At 38.8% G+C, this 21917-nt stretch overlaps 1 protein-coding gene across 2 annotated transcripts; it reads right to left on the reverse strand.

Annotated features, from left to right (window-relative positions):
- Positions 1 to 5555: 5555 nt before the first annotated feature.
- On the reverse strand, positions 5556 to 16917 carry LOC131134944 (cholinesterase-like). 2 transcript variants are annotated; one of them, XM_058080671.2, is made up of 10 exons: positions 16750 to 16916; positions 14878 to 15183; positions 13339 to 13567; positions 12479 to 12611; positions 12259 to 12410; positions 11693 to 11879; positions 10682 to 10992; positions 8701 to 8910; positions 7271 to 7428; positions 5556 to 5867 (listed from the first exon to the last, which is right to left on the reverse strand). In XM_058080671.2, the coding sequence occupies exons 2-10, from the start codon at positions 15173 to 15175 to the stop codon at positions 5773 to 5775; spliced, it is 1773 nt and encodes a 590-aa protein (XP_057936654.2). In that variant the 5' UTR covers positions 15176 to 15183; positions 16750 to 16916; the 3' UTR covers positions 5556 to 5772. The 2 variants fall into 2 exon arrangements, with proteins under 2 accessions (XP_057936654.2, XP_057936655.2); XM_058080672.2 differs by lacking the exons at positions 12259 to 12410; positions 12479 to 12611 and having other exon boundaries at positions 16750 to 16917.
- Positions 16918 to 21917: the final 5000 nt, after the last annotated feature.

The raw sequence follows: 21917 nt of genomic DNA on the forward strand, positions 1-21917 counted from the left end.
AAAAGAATACAAAATATTAGCACCTACAAAAAAGTAAACTGTGAAAGTTGACTAGAATTATACAATAGAAACATTGTAGACATAGACAATGGTTGCACTGTTCAATTTTGCACTGAAAGGTTGCCTGGCAACCTTGTCAAGGCAGCCACCCTTTCACACGTAGAACACATTCATTCACATCTATAATTGAAACCAGTTAAATGCTATGATACAGTCATACTAATTCTTTCAGAAAGAAGTAACGCCCCTGCATGGGTGGCACTCAAGGATATCATATCAGAGTAGGCGCTTCCTAGTTTCAGGACTTCCTGCTTCTTGCTTGAAGAGCATAATTCCAATCCGCTGTACTTTGTGACATCTTCCAAACAATTTTATCACTAAGATAGAGAAAAGTGTGTCCGTCTGACCTCTTCTCAGGATAAATGAAGTTAGATATATCAAAACATATACATCTTTTAATGTAAAAGTAAACAGCAAGTCAACCCTTTTTGCAGTGTAAATGCAGAAGGATGTTGGAGTCATTACAAAAAAAAGTGTTTTTCCATAACTTCAAACAGCATCTGTGGGGTTTAAGTTTGCTCATACAGCTATTTAGTCTACAGTGAAGTGCCATCAAAAATGTGTTATCATGTAAGTCTTTACTCTTTAAAATACACAGAACAATATCACTTTCCCAGTAAAAAAAAAAAAGAGAGGCCATCTTTTTTATCCGTGTATTCATCCCATTACCTGAGCAATGTGATGGAACCCATCATTTTAAAAAGATTAATTGTCGTTTATAATCAACTTCTATAAAGTTGGGTTCGGCAGTTATCCGCAAGTCCTCGTGAGCATTAAAAACACACAGCACAATATCACTTTCCCAGTAATATGATTTTTCACTTAAATACACACATCTATACATCATGACACGTTGGTTACATATGTTGGTGTTTTACACAGACTGAACCACTGTGACGGTGTTGCTCATGAAGCATTAGCTATTAACCTTTGGAAGGTGAAACCACCATCGAATTGCGAATTTGTGAAAAACCACGAAGTAATTGATAGGCTCATAAAAGTGTCTGCATTTGACTAAGAAAAATCCTGCTGTTAGCTTGACATTGACATTCTCCTCTAATTTCAAATCAAGCCCACTTGTTGTAGTTATTAGATTCAGACCCCTCCCCTTCATGAACAAATATTCCTTTCCCTTTTCTGTGAAAACACAAGAAAACAAATTAATGTGACCGAGCTGACAACGTACGTCATTGGGATACACATATTTTACTAAACTGGAAAGAATGTAGATTGGATACTACTGGCTCTCAATTTCACTACGAAAACTCAACAAGATGCTGCTGATGTTTACTGTCAGCATTTTTTTTACCTGAGGATGATGTGGAAATGACCAGCTCAACAAGAAGCACAAGTTTTTGTTTCACTTTTTCTTGCCCCAGTGACCAACATGGGTCAAAATTAATCTGTTATTACACATTTGTCAGAAAGCCATAAGGCATTTAAATTTGCATCAACTTGCATTAAGATAGACCACCCATCCACCACGAACCCATCCAGCCAACTCCACCCACACATGTTTATACAAGATCAGCATTTTCTTTGCTTCTAGTATAGTCTGCATGTCTGAAATAAATTAAGAAGAAGAAGTCTTGTGCTGGAAGACACAGCCATCCCAATGAGAGCGGACATTGTAAGTGATTGTTTTCATTATGCTGTTATCCATGAAACATTTAGCACCAGCACTAAGGAGGGTAAAGGGGCTTCTTACCTGGTAACCCATAGCTCATCCTGCATATATTCAGGCTTAAAAGATAAGGTTCTGGTTCCTTATTTGTCCAAAAGTAGTAGTCATCAGCGGTTCTCGTGAAGTCTGTCCTAATTAGTAGTAGCAAAAACACTATTTATGCTATGTTTGATGTAAGAATCACTGAGCTAGAGGAAATTATTGGTATTGGCTTGAAAAATATATATTGCACATCCCTACAAAAGCTGACTATGTGTGTAACAGCAAATGACAAATGCAAGAAACTACAACAAATCAAACACCGATGGGTGGGAAAAAACTATTTTCGTTGATGAATATAAATAAAAAATGTGTTTATACTTTCACATGCACTTTTTCTTGCCCCAGTGACCAACAAGGGTCAAAATTAATCTGTTATTACACATCTGTCAGAAAGCCATAAGGCATTTAAATTTGCATCAACTTGCATTAAGATAGACCACCCATCCACCACGAACCCATCCAGCCAACTCCACCCACACATGTTTATACAAGATCAGCATTTTCCCACAAAGACATGCTGTATGCTGAAATCAGGCTGAAAATTGGTTCACATGACAGTGGAGGAAAGTAAACACAGCGTAGGTGAAAGCTATAATAAAGGCAGTTCTTTCACAATAAATGAATGAATGAAAAAATGTAGAAAGATTTTTTTATTTGGCATATATATAATGTAATCTGCATTTAACCCATCTTCATGAGGAGCATGTATGGTTCAATGTCACCCCACTCTGGCAGTCTGTCACCATGTTTTTTCTCTATCATCATTTTCTGTGGTCCTGATGAAAAATGAGTTGTCACTCACATCATGTTGCCGACCTCAGTCAATGATACCTGCTGTGGTTATCTACAGGTAGTCCCCGACCATTTGTCTACACAAATTTGTTTCACTTTGGCTTTGCCCTTTCCTTAATTGTCTGTCTCATTTCAATGATGTCCATTTCTGTCTTGAATGACACAGTAATTCTTTCTTGCCATTTGTACGAAATGACGTATTCTGCCATACTCCAGGGGGCCAGTCAAATGCCCCAAAACAGATGAGGACCATTTTTGAGAGCGGCAAGACGTGAATATCAATATAATTTTCATGTCAACTGTTATACGATAGAAAAAGACAAAAATGATAACATTCTCCACACTATTTCACTGAAACTATATAGGATATTGTTTTAAAATAAGAATTAAAAAGAGTGACCGTAATGATTTAAATCCACGAAGGGCCACATACTGAAAAATTAACGGATGCAAGGGCCACTTTGATATTTTGTAGACATGCAAAAATGCATCTCAGCTATAATTGAAAAAGCCTATTGATATAGTTGAAAAAGCATATTATTAGTATGAATTTTCGGTCTCAAATGAATTTTTCCCCAATGTATGGCAACTTGTAGCCCGCTTTGTACATGCAAACCAACTAAGTGCTGTAATTTGACCTACACCCCAAGGAAGTCAGAGCTTTTCTTTCTGTCAGTCACACACCAGTGAGCTGGAGAGATGCAAATGTGACACCAAGACTTGTTTGAAAGAAAGTGTCTCAAACCTTTGGCAAACAAAAGAGGAGGAGTTATGCTAATTTTGGGATAATGCTATAAATTTTAGGATAATAATAACTATCAAGCAGCTAAAAAAACACATATTTTACTGCAATCAATATTGATAAAATGATTTTAAAAACGATTATTTAGTGTTGTCTGACAAAGAAAATTGTGTCTTGAAAAATATATTAAAGATGGACCATTTTCCATGCATATAATAACAGACCATTTCAGACCATTAAGTTTGTTTTCCATGAATTGCATTGCATTAAGTTCAAGTTCAAAAACACTTTATTTTTTTAAGATTATATATTTAAAGATTTATATTTCCCAAGTCCCTACTTTTTTTTAAAATCAGAATATGCTTTCCTACTAAGATGTTGTTGAAGCCCTTACGGATCATTGTGACCAGAACCGTATATGCAACAGATGGTATTAATGACGGGCATTTTTGATGCTACACTGTGCATTCTTAAGTCCTTAAATGCAAACTCAGTTACATGACACAAAATCATGACATTAGTGAAACCTGCTGAAAAGACAATGTCTTTAATATTCTTAAAAATACTCCATTCTTCTGCTTGATATGAGACAATGTTTTTTGGTTTTTTTTTTCACTGACATTTATTGAACATGTACCACTTTATGTATGCCCGGGGGTTTGTAATTCTGATTTCAGGAGACATGCCGTGGGAGGTGTCATCTTTAATTAACTTTTCACTGTCATAAACATTAATCACCACTCACTCCCTGACATCCGTCCCTCAGTGCTGACAAATTGGTGATTTTGTCACAAGATCTGGTGTCTCTCCAGACCTCCTTGACGGCTTAAAATTATGAAAAAAAAAAGACAAAAATAAGTTCAAGAGAAAAACAACTTCAGATGATTAGATCTAGGTCTTTGTCATCAAATGTACTGCTGGTGATTTTTAGATTTAGATATAATTTAATTTAGATGGAACTCCCTCACTATATAGCGTTTAAAAAAAATTCATGAATGATTTCCAAATTATTGAACCAAAGACAACTTATATGCGGTGTTTTGGTCACTAGCCCTCAGTGATGTTATGAGACATCATGTTAGATGATATTACCTTTCACACTGCATGGAGACTGAGCTGGCTACTGAGCCGGCAAAAATGAGTCTGCATTCTATGTCTGAGATAGAATGAAAAAAGGTTCCCCTCTCATTCCGTGTGGAACTGGTATGTATTTGGCTACTTTGTTCTTCTTCACCACTGTGTTTCAAACACTTTCTTAAGTTTAGAATAAGTAAATTGGAGAGGCTAAGAAGTTAAGTTGCAAGCTTATGGTAGGGGAGGCCATCTGTTTTATCCGTGTATTCATCCCATACCCTGAGCAATGTGATGGAACCATCAACACCATCATTTTAAAAGGATTAATCGTCGTTTATTGTCAACTCCTATAAAGTTGGGTTCGGCAGTTATCCGCAAGTCCTCGTGAGCACTTGGGAGTGTGACCATGGGTGCCATGGGTGGAATACATTAAAATGGACCATTTTCGCGGGAAGCATGGAATACAAAAAATAGAGCTGGGATAGGTGCAGATTCTGGAAGATCTAAAAAGCTTTACAAATACAAAGGGCCGAATGGCCTGCAGAATTCTACTTTGCAGAAGTTCACTTATTGCTGTCAGGTCTTAAACCAATCAAGCCTGATAAAAACGGGACTGCCAGCAAATGATAACCACCAAATATGATTGTTGAATAATATTTTATTAAACAATATTTCAACAAATCAATGAAATTATAATACAGTAAAAGCGAATAATGTTTGCTTCAGTGCATTCAGAAAAAAAATTAAGGATCTTTTTATTCCCTTTTTATGTATATAATAATTTAAATATCAGATAGAAACAGGCATTCAGACCATATGTGTGACATGCTTTGAAATCATGTTCGCAACGTGGAACTGAATTTCAGCCAATTTAAAATCATAACCTCATATAATGAAACTGTAGTAGTAGCATGTTTTAGTTTTGGGTATAATAAAAAATGTGAAAAATCTCTCACAAAAATATCACTCCAAGCTACAGCTATATATGTATTTTTTTAAAACACAATGTCCCAGAAAACAGTGTGCAGTTCTTGAGAGGTGTCTGTGTGACCGTATGATCCAACTAGCATATTGTTCAGAAGTTCCTCACAACAGTCAAAGGCGGTTTGAAAATATTAATTGAAATTTATTCAAAAGATGCCAAAGCGCTATAGCACCAAATTTCATTGGTTTTATTGTGCTCCTCCACCCATGCATGGATGGAAACTAAAACTTGAGTTGAGAAGCTGTGCTGTAACAGCCAATCCACACAGGTGTAAAAATATTATTGCTTTTTTAGCGGCATACAGCAACGGCCAGTGTCACACCATTGCAGTTTTTTGATAGGGTGGGACTCACCTTACTTCACCACTGTATGGGTGAAGACAGACCCTACCCCCTACACAAACATAAACCTGATAAACAATAAAACCACGAGCAATTTACAATGATAGTGGAGCGTAATCCCATTTGCAGCCCCACACACCAGCTCATCTGTGGACAGAAACAAACACATCTACTTACTAAATAGTCATTAAATACCAGTCAAAAGTTTGGACATGCTTGCTCATGCTTGCTCATGTCCAATCTCTTTGCCTTTTTTCGTTATTTTTAGTTGTATGATATGTTACACCCGCAAACGTAATAACTGCCCGCAAATGTAATAAACCACAAACGTAATACAAATCTGCAGCTTTGAATGTAATAATCCCCCAAATTTAATAAATTTCCCACAAACATAATAAAATTTGAAATCTGCAAACGTAATACTGAATTTCCTGCAAATGTAATAACTATGACATTTGCAGGAAATTATTACATTTTGTTTGTGGGCGTACATGTGCGTTTTAGTTACAGTATATTTTTGTATGTGTGATTTTGTGTGTATATGGGGAAGAAATAATCAAAATAAATAAAAAATAAAAAATAAAATATAATAATAGTAATAATAATTTTATTAAAATAATGGCAATTATCACAATTATGTTATCTTTTTAATTTAAAATAAATTATAATTTAATAATTAAAGATTCCTTTAATGTATTCAAATGATACTCTTTTTTTCCACAAAAAAAAAAGAATTATCTTGTTAAAATCCTCAAAATGACATCTACACCTTCTCCCTCATTAAAAGAAAGAACAAACAACAACCACATTCATTCATTCATTCATTCATTTTCTACCGCTTTTTCCTCACGAGGGTCACGGGGGTGCTGGAGCCTATCCCAGCTGTCTTCGGGCGAGAGGCGGGGTACACCTTGGACTGGTCGCCAGCCAATCACAGGGCACATATAGACAAACAACCATTCACACTCACATTCATACCTATGGACAATTTGGAGTCACCAATTAACCTAGCATGTTTTTGGAATGTGGGACACAAAGATCATGATTGTGTCTCATATTACTTTTCACTTTCCCACATATGTACTAATTTCAGGAATTCAGTATTACGTTTGCAGTAGACAAATTTTATTACCTTTGTGGGAAATGTATTACATTTGTGGGATTATTACATTCAAAGCTGCAGATTTGTATTACATTTGTGGTTTATTATGTTTGTGGGCAGTTATTACGTTTGTAGGTGTAACAATGATAGGCTATACATTCAATGACTGCTGACATTAAAGCTAAACTTTGACAAATTGCTACTCTGCGTGTCTTAGAATAGTCTACTATTCGACGATTCTATTAGAGGAGTCTCTTTCGAATAACGATCTTGAAGTGGAACCGTATAAAAATGTTTTGTGATCAAGGTTGTACCATTTTGTTTTTTACCATTTTTATTAAGAAGCGGTTAAACCCAGCGGTTACTTGCTTTTGTAGACCACACACCAGGCAACTCTAAGACTATCTGTGGTTAGGTGAATGGAGGATTCACAGAAAGCATGACTTACTTGAAATCTTCTGTATACTTGGTATCAGTTTATTCCAGAAGTAACACTCTTTGGCTCTCATCATCCTTCTTGTTTCAGGAAGGTTAGAATTCAGCGTGACATATTCCTGGTGCTCAGAGGTGAACAAAGGCCATGTGGCCCCATCAATTCCTGGATTGCTGAACAAAGCAGACAAAGATTTGACACCCCAAAAATCCCAAGGAGTCAGTACACTGCAGTATATGCAGTTGTGAGACACGGGCACTCTTAGTATTGAGTATGCAATTTAGAAAGGTCAAAGTTTGAACAAAAAAAAACTGTTGTTGATCATCTATATACGTTATTAGACACATGATTAAATATTACTAGAGCCATCTGTATATGAAATAACACCCCTAAGGGCACCTTAGGAGGACTTTACAGGTGAAATAGGTGAATCCCAATACGTGCATTGTTAGCTGTGTATCACACTGCCTGTTTTTCACTCTTTAGAAAACACCAAAAAAATGTTCATTTCTCTCATACTGGCAACAAGTGCAGTTTTCCTTTAACGCTAATAGGAGTGTTCAATTCCAAGTGCCAATTAACATAGCATGCATGTTTTTGGAATGTGTGAGGAAGCCGAAGTACCCAGAGAAAACCCACGTATGCACAGGAAGAACATGCAAACTCCACACAGAGATGGTCGAGGGTGGAGGGAGGCACACCTTTATGCTGTGTAATCAGAATCTTGATATGCACACCTTTGAGGTGGATAGATTATCTTGGTAATGGAGAAGTGCACACTAACAGATTTACACAGATTTGTACAAAAATATTTGACAGGAAGGCCTTTTCGGACATTGACAAAGTTTTCCCCCATGAAAGAAACATAAGTATTGTGTCTATATTTTTGTTGAGTCTAATTGACAATACAGTGCAACCCCAGTCAGCGTAAACTCCTCTGAACATATGTTTTGGTTTGGAAAATTTTCTACAAAAATTTAGCTTCAGTTTGTTTTGTCCCACAAAATTGTTTGTGCAACAAATTGTTATATTTCACACTTTGTCACGTGTTTCTGCAGAGCTCCGCGTATGACAGCTGTGCAGTGTTGTATGGAAAACAATCTCAACTTACAAAAGCCATGCAGCCACGTCATTTGTCTACTATGCTAACAGTTATGGCTGACTGCATTGTTTGTTTATTCAGCCATCTTAAATCACATGCCTAAGACTAAATCTGGCAATACTTAGTTCATATTTCACTCAGGGCCTCCATTCAACCGCAAATGAGAATATGGGGCCAAAATAAGTGTTATCAAAATTTTCCCAAGAAGGTGAAGAACAATATTGAATATTTGTTGAATATCAACAAAAAATATATATATTTGGTTTCAGGTTTAAACTAACCATCTGGAATGCATTAATGATGCTAATCAGGGTTCCACTGTGCTGTATTTGATGACACATACCCTGTCCTTGCAAAGTTGGCCCAGTGTTTCAGGAATCTCTTGGTCATGTTCACTTCAGTCCTTGTGTATCCCAATTTTGTATCGAGTGGCATTCCAAAGATGAATTCAATCTCAAAGCCATGCATCGCGCCCATCCATTCAGGCCAAGGATTTATGGAGGACCGGTGGTCAAAAAAATAGAGGAGGGTTTTACCACCATATTGTGAGTACCTGTTGGGGGTGGAGACACAGAATCACTGCACTTGCACAAACAAATACATTGGTATGAAAAAGTTTGGCTCCCCTGATCATTTTCAAGATTTTCCTTTAAAAATATTGCTTGTTTTTAAGGCGTTGAATGGGCTGGCCCCCAAATACATCTCAGACCTCATCCTAATTTACTCTCCAGCGCGGTCACTTAGGTCCGAGGGGCCAGCTCCAACTTGTGGTGCACAAGACGAGACTTAAGACCAGGGGAGGCCGAGCCTTTTCTGTGGTTGGCCCCAAGCTATGGAACTCTCTCCCCTCCCAAGTAAAAAAGGCCCCCAACATCGAGAGCTTTAAGTCTCGTCTTAAAACCCACTTTTATTCTCTGGCTTTTAACTCGAAGTGAGTCGTATGGTCCTGTGTCTTTTAGTTCTTTCTTTTATTTTAATTGGCTTTATTTTTTATACTTTTATTGCTTTTCTTCTTGTTTATTTTTGTCTGTTTGTCTATTTTACTATTTTATTTCTTAGTTGATTTTTTAGTTTTGGATTAAATTCAATTTGTACATTTATTTATTGTATTTTATTTTTACTTTGTATTTTACTAGTCTGTGCGGCACTTTGGAAACTCTGTTTATAAAATGCGCTATATAAATAAAGTGGATTGGATTGAAAAATGATTGGAATCAGAAATTTCAGTTATATATATATACGTATCATATAGCAGACGGACATAGTGATAGATGAGAAGTGAAATTAAATTTATAGGATTTACAGGAAGTGTGCAATAATTATTTAAACAAAAGTAGGCAGGTGCCTACATTTGGGCACCATTGTTGTTTTATTGATTTGAATACATTTAGCACGAGTTAATGGAACACAAAATTTGTTTGGTAAGGTACTGACCCTTGGCCTATATATGTATATATAATTGAAGCCAATCATGAGAAAGGGTATTTAAGGTGGTCGATTACAAGTTGTTCTCCACTTTGCATCTTCTCTGAAGAGTAGCACCATGGTAGCCTCAAAACAATTGTCAAATGACCCGAGACCAAAGATTGTTCAACATCATGGTTTAGGGGCAGGATACTAACACTCGGGCAGAGATTTCAGCTGTCAGGTTCCACTCTGAGGAGCATAGTGAGGAAATGGAAAACCACAGGCACAGTCCTAGTTAAGGCCAGGAATGGCCGGCCAAGAAAAATCTCAGAATGTGGAAGGATGGTGAGAACAGTCAAACTCAACCCACTGATCACCTCCAAAGACCTACAACCTGATCTTGGTGTAGATGGTGTCACTGTGCATCGTTCAACTATTCAGCTATTTTGGGAGAGTCAGGCGGACTAAGCCTTTTCTGCCACAAACGGAGTCTGAGGTATGCTAAAAGCACATTTGGACAAGCTATCAGTTGTTGTTTGAAAAGTCCAGAAAAGTTTGCCAGAGACAACCCGGGGGCTCCAGCGATCTGTGATGTCATCATGAAAATGATGGTGCTGGATGACCAGTCATTTACCATTGTAAAACCGCAAGATAGCGGTTTAGTTGGCGAGTAAACTCATTGTAGCCACGGTAGAGCCACTGCTACTTTACTAGTCGTTACTCGTCGTGATATCATGATATTTACTAAGGACAAATATACAGGTATGGTTTATCAACATAATTTGAGCTGTTCTCCAAGTGTGCATCATTAATATTTAGACATATACTGTACTTGCTGTGTTTACAATAACATAAGCCCCACACAAAATCACTAAAACGTCAACATCAATAAAATTCAGTGACTTGCATTCACTTACCTACGTGCAAACTCCAGTACAGGACAAACAAAAAGTTGGTCTCCAACTAGACTTCCTAAAGAGTCACGGTTTTTCATCCTGTTATTTTGATCGGTCCAATCTGTGTACTGGAAAATTGCTGCTTCTTCTGCGGCAGAGCCCAAGTCTGCCATTGCAATCTTCACTCCTTCCATGAACTCCTTCCTGGTGATGAGACTCTCACCAGTAATGTGATATCCAGGCATTCCATATGCTAAAAAGTAAGTCCCTTCATCCTTGTTTAATCCAATCAACAATTCTTTCTTCGTGAGGTCATTACTTTGCAACAACACCTGCCAAGAAATGAAAAAGAAAAATATGACTTTTTCCAAACATGTCTGTTGTATTCTGCTTATCCAGTTCACAAGTTCACCCTTGTGATGGACAACATCCATCAGTAACTATATATTTACATTTTTCACGGCATTGTCTTTTGTCTAAACGTTTCTTTATTTTTAATATTAAAGAAAAATGTTGCCACCCAATAGGAGGGGATTGGAGAATTTAAAAGGCAGCATTCTTAGGCATGATGTCAGTCTTGCACAGCAACTACCATGGTTGGTGACTTTTTGAATTATTGAATTGCCTATTTGGAATAGTGAACTGTGAACCTGCATACAATACATGATAATTTGGAATGCATTTCTGCAATAAGGTTAAAACAGGTCGGCTGATAACTTTGAACATACAGCAATGAGGATATTTTTTCCTACTGAAAAACAAAAGTGGTTGTTTGTGGTTTATGTCTTTTCTGTTCTCTGCCAAAGATCAGTCATGCAGAGCGCTACTCCACTCTGTATGACTATTAAGTACATTAATGAGTGTTTACTGGATGTAGCTCCAACAACTTTAATGTATTAAATCTATTTTCCCTGGTGATGCATTCAGTACATAGTGTATATGCCAGTTTAATTACATTCTGTACTTATTTTATGAGCTTATAACATTATAAACCAGCACAGTCACTTTTCACTGAATCCTAGCCACACCTACTTCAGGTTCATCTGGTAGGAAGTTGCCATCAACAAGAGGGAGAAAGGGATTGGTTAATACAGATGGCTGTTTGAGAACTTCATATTGCTTTGAGGTTATAGTCCGTGGATCAGACTTCTGCAGACACATGTCCAGATGGGTTGGGGAAGATGTGGGGCACCCCAGTAATGTTGCCAGCATCATGGACCTGGATGGCAAAGCAATTATATAATGACAAATTATTGATAATATCACCAGGACGCTACACTTTATTACTGTCATGAGGTAAGAACATCTCAACTGGAGATTTGCATGATAATGTTCTGAAAAATAATTGTCGATTAATTGCTTCTTGAAGCCATTGAAGCGATTATGCATTAAAAGCTTGCAACCCACTGGGGGCTGTTGACTCAGTCTCAACTAGTTTGGGGTCTAAAGAAGAACATGATTTCAGCCATGACAAGTAAAAAAACAGTAATTGGAGTAATGCTGGTATACTTTACTTTAAAAGTAAACTCAGTAAATACCATAAATAACTAAAGGACCCTACGCTTAAACTACGATGCATGAACTAACAAACACACTACCTTTCATTTGCGACTGTCTTGCTAACTGTCGTCCAGGGTGCATTTGGGGAACCACTCTGCATGACAGCCCTTTGAAAAAGACCACGACTGCCCGGGGAGAGTAGGTGGAAGCCTACAGATGCTGACCCAGCGCTCTCCCCGAAAATCGTGACCTGGAAAGAACAGCAAATCACTTAACTTAACTCAACTTAACTGCATAAAAAGCTTCGAAATGCCTCACCTTTGAAGGATCACCTCCAAAAGCTACAATATTATTAACTACCCACTGGAGGGCTAAGCGCTGGTCCAACAGACCTGCATTACCCCGGATGTTGTTGTTGTCAGGCAAAGCCAAGAAACCAAGTGCACCAACTCTGTTATAAATGATAATACAAATTAATGGAAGCGGAAAATCAATTCCCACACACATTCAAAGTAATATTTTTAGTAGGCCCTTCTGAAAGAAGGACCATTCTAAGTGGTTCATTAACTTCCCTGCATCAGTACTACTGTATACGCTAATCATACTATATGCATACTATATGTTCCCACCTGGTTGGAAGCACAGAATGATCTATAGTAGGTGATGCATTTATGCGAAGGACGAAAGAGACGAACCAAGCACATTAAGTATGTAATGGAAATGTAACCATGTGATATTCCTTAACAGAACATAATAAGTATGTCTGAAACACATAAACGCACGGTGGTCGAGTGGTTAGCGCGCAGACCTCACAGCTAGAAGACGAGGGTTCAGTTCCACCCTCAGCCATCTGTGTGGAGTTTGCATGTTCTCCCTGTGCGTGGGTTTTCTCCACATTCCAAAAACATGCTAGGTTAATTGGCGACTCCAAATTGTCCATAGGTATGAATGTGAGTGTGAATGGTTGTTTGTCTATTTGTGCCCTGTGATTGGCTGGCCAAAGACAGCTGGGATAGGCTCCAGCACCCCCGCAACCCTCGTGAGGAAAAGCGGTAGAAAATGAATGAATGAATGAATGAATGAAAAAATGTTTTGAGTCATGGGTCATTCAGTAAATTCAGAAACTCGTCCCATACAACACATGAAACATTTAGCATTATCGAACGAACGAATCTCACCTGTAATTCATTGACACCACAACCACACCTTCAGCTTTACTCAGGTATCGGCCATCATACATGTCCAGAGAGGATGTCCCCGAGCTAAACCCACCACCATAGATCCAGACAAGGACGGGGGCCAGTGATGAGCTCTTACTGGTTTTGTTGAAGGTGGTCCACACATTAAGGTACAGACAGTCCTCACTCATTTCAGTGTTTGGGTTCCACATCTCTGAACCTCTGAAACCTGTAAAGAAAGTTCTGAGATGAAGGAAAGTGACTGAGATGCTGCAGCAGTTGGGAAAATAAAGTCAACTTCAGTTAGTCATAAATTCTCATTTTATGACCTGCTATTATAAAAAAAACGGGCATGAGTAGGTTCTACCATGAGAATATCTATTTCTGTTTGCAAAACTATATTTGGTGCCAGTTTGGGATATTTTCAGTGTATGTGTGCATATGCCCGGTGCTATCTGGTTTCCAAACAACCACTCCTGACAGGTGGTTGTGTTTATAAATAGCAACGTATCCATGACCCAGGCCAGTTCCAGCTATAGTAGGAGGTATGCCCTGTTTAACTCTGCCCACATGTACTGTACTGGCAGATATAAAAACATATGAAAAACAATATTGTTTCAAGTTAGATTCTGAATTTCTGCTGTCATAAATCAATCAGTACCTTACTGAGTGCCAGTGATGTATAATATGAGTTTTATTCTAGCAAGGTTTTCTCTTTATTTGATTCTTAGTCTACAAATCTTGGCTAATGTTATTGGTTTTAGGCAGGGGTGTCAAACTTTATCTCACCGGGGGACAAAACTCAAAGCCTACTTCAGGTTGTGGGTCAAACTAGACAATAGTCCCAATCCACATGGGCAATTTTTTTACATAGGAGGCAAGCAAATGTCACCGTTTTCTGTCCATTGCCTGCATGCAAATGTCTCCCTTCCAATAGTCTGCTGATTTAAATAAGTGATTGTTCACTAAATTGTCCACTGTTGATGGACAACGTATTCATAATTTATTCATTTTATATCAACAGACATCTTTGTTGCACATCCCACGGGAAGATTATGCACTTCCCAGCATGCTTTGCTGTGTTTAAAATGGTCACTTTTGATTGTCTGTTCCTTTTTACAGGGTTTTTGTACTGACAGGGTGTAATCGTGTTTTTAGTCATGTACAGTTACATTTTGTACAGCCTTATTAGAAAGGTTGTGAATTTTGTGCTATATAAAATATATATTTCAAATCAAAATGCCAGAACTGGAATAATTTCTTACTTGCACAGATTGCGGTAAGGACTTTGTCTATGAGGCAGGCTAACTCAATGCTATTTTCTTAACAGTTCTGCGGGCCGGATAAAATTGCATCGCTGGCCGGATTTCGACCCCCCCCCCCACCCCCCCAGGCTAAATTTGACACATGTGAATTAATAGGTTGCTTTAAAACACCAGAGGAAGCCACTGAACATACATACAAGTTGATATACGTGGAGATATGTAAACTTGAGGGAAATTAAGGTTACCAGTGAGAACTCATGCCATGATTTTATACCTGGGAAGACTTCATCTGGGACCTGGTAGCAGGAATTTGCATATTTTGTTGCGTCTTTCACACCATCCCATCTTTCTGCAGGCTCTGGAGCTCGGAATCTCAGTTTGCCCAGTGGTGGTTTTCCATAAGGAATTCCAAGATAGGCTCCAACATCACCACCGAGCACTGAAAGGCGCTTCCCTTGGATTTTTCCGTTGCTGGTATTGACTATAAGGTCATCTTGCATGGAGAGCGATAATGGCAGGGTAGTGAATGCCAGGAGAAGAACACAGGACGTATATGCATAGCGTTTTGCCATTGCAAATCCTGTAGAAACATATATAGTATGTAAATAACAACTTAGTGTGAAACTAAAAAACATTTGTATACTTGTTTTATGATAGGTGGTCTAAAACATGTGTTAAGCACTGCATGCATTACATCATCTTGACTGCATGTTACAACAATTTAAATGTAAAAGCATAGCTTAGCATAGCATAGCGCGCAGGTCACACAGCTCGGAGACCCGAGTTCAATTCCACCCTTGGGCATCTCTGTGTGGATTTTGCATGTTCTCCCCGGTTTTCCGGGGTACTCCGGTTTCCTCCCACATTCCAAAAACATGCTAGGTTAATTGGCGACTCCAAATTGTCCATAGGTATGAATGTGAGTGTGAATGGTTGTTTGTCTATATGTGCCCTGCGATTGGCTGGCCACCAGTCCAGGGTGTACCCCGCCTCTCGCCCAAAGACAGCTGCGACCCTCGTGAGGACAAGCAGTAGAAATGAATGAATGAATGGATGAGTACGTCAATGCAGCGGAACCTTGAAAGATGTGCAACGAGTAAGATTCCTTTTATAATCACACAAAACTTTGTCATGCAAGACCTCTTATTCAGCAAGCGCAGAATATTTCAAGCATCATGAGTCATGCACACATTTTTTGTGTGTTTTTGTTCTACGGTGATTCACTTGTGAAATGAAGTGTTCAGTGTGTTCACACCTGAATATTACACAAAATATATATATGTATATATAAGGGTGCTGAATTTAGCTTTACACTTTGAGGTGACTGTTTAACATAAATGTCTTGTGTTGTTTTTAATGTCTAACTTTTTATACCTGACTGCTGTACCCCGCCTCGCTTTTACTCATATTTTAACTGTGTATAAACGAATGAATGTTGTATTTTAACGTATCTTTTACACTGTTTACTTGTTTTTACTCAACTCCATTTTTCTGTAAAGTGTCTTTGAGTATTTTTGAAAAATGCTATACAAATAAAATGCATTATTATTATCATTATTATTATTATTATTAAAATGTTCACTTAAAATTGCCTGTACAGTTAGTAAAGTTTTTATGGGGGTGACAGTTTGACTCTGGAACGGACATGTTTCCCCATTATTTTCAATGGGGGAATGGTTTCAACATTTTGTCTGACAGGATCCAGTGCACTCCCATTTCAGACACCATAATTGGACACTAAATATGAGTACTTTTTGTGCAACAAGTATTGGTCTTTAGAGAGAAATTCAACACAATTTGCAAGGAACTAGAAATTAACAATTAATCAGGAAAGACAATTAAAAGAAACAATTGTGAATTAAAAAAACAGGTAGTTTCTACAAGAGGTAAAATGTGTTCCATGGAAATTGTAAGAAACTCTTTTTGTAGAGCTTCGACATACAGAAATGTTAAACAGTGATGCTAACGGACCAACCCATTCGCTAATAAAGCGGGCAGTGTAGACGAGTCGCAAATATACAGCGCATATTCCGCACAGCAATGACGCACGTCACGTTCGTTCGAGCCATTAGAGTGGATTAGTGTGAATAGAACCGGTGCGTTGATTTAATTAGCCAGTAATCTCATTTCTTCAATGACTTCTTACCTTGTCAGTTGCAGTGTGAGTGTGCGTGGAATGGATGAGTGCGCACAATGTGTTCAGGACATGAAGAAGGCGTGGAATAATTGTGTCCATGTCCCGCGTCTGTGGGCTGCTCCCCTCCGCCCCGAGTCATACCGGAGCCGCTCATATCAGCGGCGTTACTACTGCACGATAATAACAATAAACTGTAGCCATAAAGCAACGGTTTAAAAAGTTAAAAAAAAGTGCTTGGTAGCTCCACCTGGACCACTCCTCCTCCTGCACTGACGTGCACCTGAGAGAGTGGGGAGGAATGTAGTTCATTCTAGGCAAAATTTCAGTCATATTTATAGTACAGGAGAACCTTGGTTAGCGTCCGCCACAGTTAGTGTGTTTTCTGGTTAATGTATAAAATGTACACCAAATCTTGCCTACACAATGCAGTCAGCGTGTTGTTAACATTATTAATAGTGAATCTGACTTTCTAGTATATCAAATTCTGGCAGTTATGAGCTACTGAGGTGAGAAACATTATTGAATTCAAGAAATAACTCAAGGCAAAACAAGAAGGTTGTGTCCGTGTTGATCTCGCTGCTGCATTGTGTTTTAGTCATGTCAAGAATCATGTCTTAAATTAAAATACTCATTCATTCATTCATTTTCTACCGCTTTTTCCTCACGGGGGTTGCGGGGGGTGCTGGAGCCTATCCCAGCTGTCTTCGGTACACCCTGGACTGGTGGCCAGCCAATCACAGGGCACCATTCACACTCACATTCATACCTATGGACAATTTGGAGTCGCCTAGCATTAACCTAGCATGTTTTTGGAATTTGGGAGGAAACCGGAGTACCCGGAAAAAACCCACGCATGCACGGGGAGAACATGCAAACTCCACACAGAGATGACCGAGGGTGGAATTGAACCCTGGTCTCCTAGCTGTGAGGTCTGCGCGCTAACCACTCGTCCGCCGTGCCGCCCAATTAAAATACTGCGCTTTTTTTTTTACCCATCATCCAAAATCCTTACATCAGACATGAACACATCCATCCTTCTCTTTTCTGTGCATTCTAAAGATATAAAAACAGATAAAAACACCAGCTAAGAATGCATTTAATGGGAAACACTTATTCCGCCTATAAAGTCTTTTGCGGGAAAAAAACCCTCCAAAAAGCAGCAACAGTGCTCCATTTACAGTACATTAAGGTGTGACGTGCATATTAACCAACATACAGTGACATTGTCATAATTATTATTAACATTATTACGTTGATCGATGTCTTGAAGAAACCTCTTCTTAAGAAACTTCTTACTGTCCAGTTTCTACTTCCGGATCAGATTCGGGTTACAACACATATGGACGAATGTTAAAAGCGGATATTTTAAAAAGATACATTGCTGTTTATTATCAACTCCTATACAGTTTATCAACAATTCGCAGGTAGCAGCAAAACCGTCTTTCTAATCACTTGGGAGTGTGACGGGCCGTGGGTGGAATACATACGTACATAAAAGCAGACAATTTTCACAGGAAGCATGAAATCCAAAGAAATACAGTTGAATAGGTGCAGATTCTAGAAGAACTAGAAAGCTTACTGTAGTGGTTATTGTGTGTAGCTGCTGTAAACTGGAATGTTTGTATCTAGTTTGTTCCCTGTGCAGTTATAACAGCCTCTACTCTTCTGAGAAGACCTTCTTTCTTTCAAGATGTTGGAAGTATGTCAGTGGGAGTGTTTGTCCATTCATTCATTATTAGGTTAGAGGTCATTTATTCAAAACACATACTCCTTTGCATCCCCAAACTAATTTGCGTGCAATCAGTATTTTTTTTCTTATCGGACGTACATGCTATGTACACTACACTTTTTTTAAACAGAGATATTACTGTTACTGTTTCTTGTTAGTGTTGCATATTTATCCTATTTCCTCATGCATGGAATACATGTTCTTCAGAGTCGTGTTTGGAGAAATCAACTTGCCTTCCAAAACAAGCTTTATTTTGTAAAGGAATCCATGCTTCTTGATGACTTTTCAACATGGAAATATTTAACTGGAATCCCTAAGCAGTGATGTATTTTTCTGTCCCCGTGCCAATCTTCCATCTGTGTTGCCGTATTTCAACACAGCAGCCCGGGAGACAGGAGGCTGTGGGTGGGTGCGGTGCTCCGTTGGGGACATCAAACTCAGCAGCTGAGCTGGCTTGTTGCACGAGCACATGTTGGAAGAGGAATATAAATAGAGAAAGTCATACATGTAGTTGCACACTGTCCTCAATTTAGAGGTTCAGTGGAGTTGTTTGAGAGAAGGCACTTCTTTCAGTGTCTTATTCTAGCATTATCAATCAGGTTTCAGAATTGGAATGTATAGTAGATGCCTCAAACAAATCCAAAATAATAATTCCAGGCATGTAATGTAATTTCCAGTATCTAAGCCCGGTACTTTTTTCTTAAAGAGAACCTATTATGCTCATTTTCGGCCCGTTGTATTGACTTGTACTCCTTTTAACATACAACTATAACGGTTGGAACTCGAATCTGATGCGGAAGTAAAGACTGGTGCGAAGTTTCTCAAGAAAAGAGGTTTCTTCAGGACATAGCTCAATGGTAATTAGCTTTGGCATTTTTTCTACAGCATCGGTAACATGTAATGTTTTTTTGAGGGACTACCAGTCCTTTAAAAAACTGGTGTAAAGCCAATGATTGTGGTGGGAAATGGCAATTAGCAACCCGTGCACGGACGTCTTCGTGCTGATTCATCGCAGTAACACCCTGCAAACTGAGACAAGACACATGTACGCATTTGCACTCACATTCCTCCTCATTCAATGCATTTTTCGCTATACCACCCCCATGACGAGAACCACAGCTTGCACTGAAATTAGCTGCCGGTAGCTGTGGCTGGCTGGTTGGCTGCTGGCCGCACTGGGAACCTTTCCCCTTCATGGTGTCTTGTGTTCATGTTGTGTAAACAATGTGTTTACTTGTGCAAATGTATGCCGAAGTTAACATCCCCACACTGTGCTTCTTTATTTTACCTGTTTAGTTTGGAATTGCATTAAAAATTCCAGTTATAAATCCTACTCAGTGGAAATACACTCATCAAGGTTGGCTCTGGAATCATTTAACCACGAAAAATGAGGGATTACTGCATTGAGTATGGCATAGCTGCCATGTTGTCAGTTTATGTTTTTTCTAATTTCCTACTAAATTAGTATGAGAGTACACTATTAGTTGCTCTTTAAGTCAAGGAGACTACAGAAATAATTGACCCTCTGCGTGTTATCAACAGTGTCAAATTTTGGGAAGGGCGTCCACCCAGAAAAACTCATCACTGTAGCTGTGTGAAGGAGACGAGCAACATCTGCTGTGCCCTTCTCTCCACTGAGTTTTACTGTATGTGAATATGCGCACACACAAACACACACAATTCAAATTAACCCACGGGTAGGACATGTCCACAGGTAATGGAGCACTTGTGCTGCTGTGACAGGAGCTTCCCTAATTGGTATAACAGAGCTTGAGTGAGAACAAGAAGGGACCAAGAGGTTGGGGGATGTTACTTGAAAGCCAGTGAACTGAGAAACAGGCGGAATGAATGCGAGACTACTGGTTAAGTGTTCTTAGAACATTACTTTACTGAGATAACGTTAAAATATGCAGTAGATAGCGATTGACAGGTCCTAATGAAATGGTAGTAAAAGGATCCATATTTGCTGTTGGCGTTTGTATAGTTTTGGTTATGTTGTTTTTAGCGCATATGACAAAATATACAACATACAAAACATTACGGATGAAACTCGAAAGCAGAAACAGTTATGTCGGAGGGTCGAGCGCAAATGACTAAACTTGAGGTCTTCCGTCTAACTAAGTACAAAGAGGCTCTTGTCATGGCAAAAAACTATTATTTTTCCCCTTCTCAGATGATGTTTCTGTGCAATTTTTTAAAATAAAATTGAGTTAATCAGGAAGGAAATTAAAGACACCCCGCCCCCAGGTTGGTTAAACATGTCTGCCGCCACAACGACTGATGGCACTACTTCCCCACTTCATCCTCGTATCCTGGCCTGTTTGACTGCCGCTCAGATCAGGGGATGTTTTTGTCATCGATTGTTCGTTGTTGGGCGGCACGGCGGTCGAGTGGTTAGCGCGCAGACCTCACAGCTAGGAGACCAGGGTTCCAATTCCAATTCCACCCTCGGCCATCTCTGTGTGGAGTTTGCATGTTCTCCCCGTGCATGCATGGGTTTTCTCCAGGTACTCCGGTTTTCCTCCCACATTCCAAAAAGGTTAGGCTAGGCTAGGTTAATTAGCGACTCCAAATTGTCCATAGTTATGAATGTGAGTGTGAATGGTTGTTTGTCTATATGAAAATGAATGAATGAATGTTCATTGTTGTTCTTGTGAAGCCCTTTCAGGCCCTTCTGCGATTAAGTTCTGTATAAATAAACTTGACTTGACTTAAACATTGTATAGTTGAACCCCCTCAAAGTTGCACCAAATGGAGTAAAGTAAAAGTATAAAGTATCATAAACTACAGTGATAACCGGAGACTATGCTGTATATATGAATAATGGTGGCAAAGGGTTACCTTACTGTGAGTGCTGTGAGACTGTGGGTTTGCAAGTGTTTCCTGCGTAGGTTTATGTGTGGGCATGTGCATCAGACGGATAGCACAAGGAAGAAACAGGATGATCGATTATATAACTGTTTCAGTGGTGTAAAATTTTATTTACTATCTTACTTGCCATTCAATCTTAATAAAACACTCAATTTCCTTGCGACCCATTTATCGCCCCATTGCATCCTCACCTTCCCCAAACTCAATCGTCTTCCTCACTTCGTTCATGTGTGCACGCCAAAGCTTCCTGTATAGCTGCTATGTGTCTGAAATGTTGTTTTTATATTGCAGCCATATTTCATTTTGCCCTACTTTCTTTAAATTGCCTATGGGGTTTTGTATGGGGAGAAGAGCCATCACATTTATATATGAGATTCAAGTAAGCTTAGAGACTTGTTTATGTTCTTATTCATTTTCTGTACCTTTTTATACCTGTCTGCATGCGACCCTTCACCTATTAGCTTTCATTTGCTCCATAACTTAGCCAACCCCACATAAGTCTTCGGTGTACAATAGATCCTCATACATTCGAGATTCAGAATCCACAGCCCTGGAAATTTGCAGATTTTTGTTTAAA

This window comes from Doryrhamphus excisus, linkage group LG8, assembly GCF_037039965.1.
Source record: "Doryrhamphus excisus strain RoL-2023G ecotype Guam linkage group LG8, RoL_Dexc_Guam_v1.1, whole genome shotgun sequence".
In the NCBI taxonomy this organism is placed as follows: Eukaryota; Metazoa; Chordata; class Actinopteri; order Syngnathiformes; family Syngnathidae; genus Doryrhamphus; species Doryrhamphus excisus.

Coding starts and splice junctions, on each gene's coding strand:
- LOC131134944 (XM_058080671.2), bottom strand. CDS start 15,175: ATGGCAAAACGCTATGCATATACGTCCTGTGTTCTTCTCCTGGCATTC. Junction 13,568..14,877: donor CCCAGATGAAGTCTTCCCAG/GTATAAAATCAT, acceptor CTTTCTTTACAG/GTTTCAGAGGTTCAGAGATG. Junction 7,429..8,700: donor GCCAACTTTGCAAGGACAGG/GTATGTGTCATC, acceptor TGCTTTGTTCAG/CAATCCAGGAATTGATGGGG.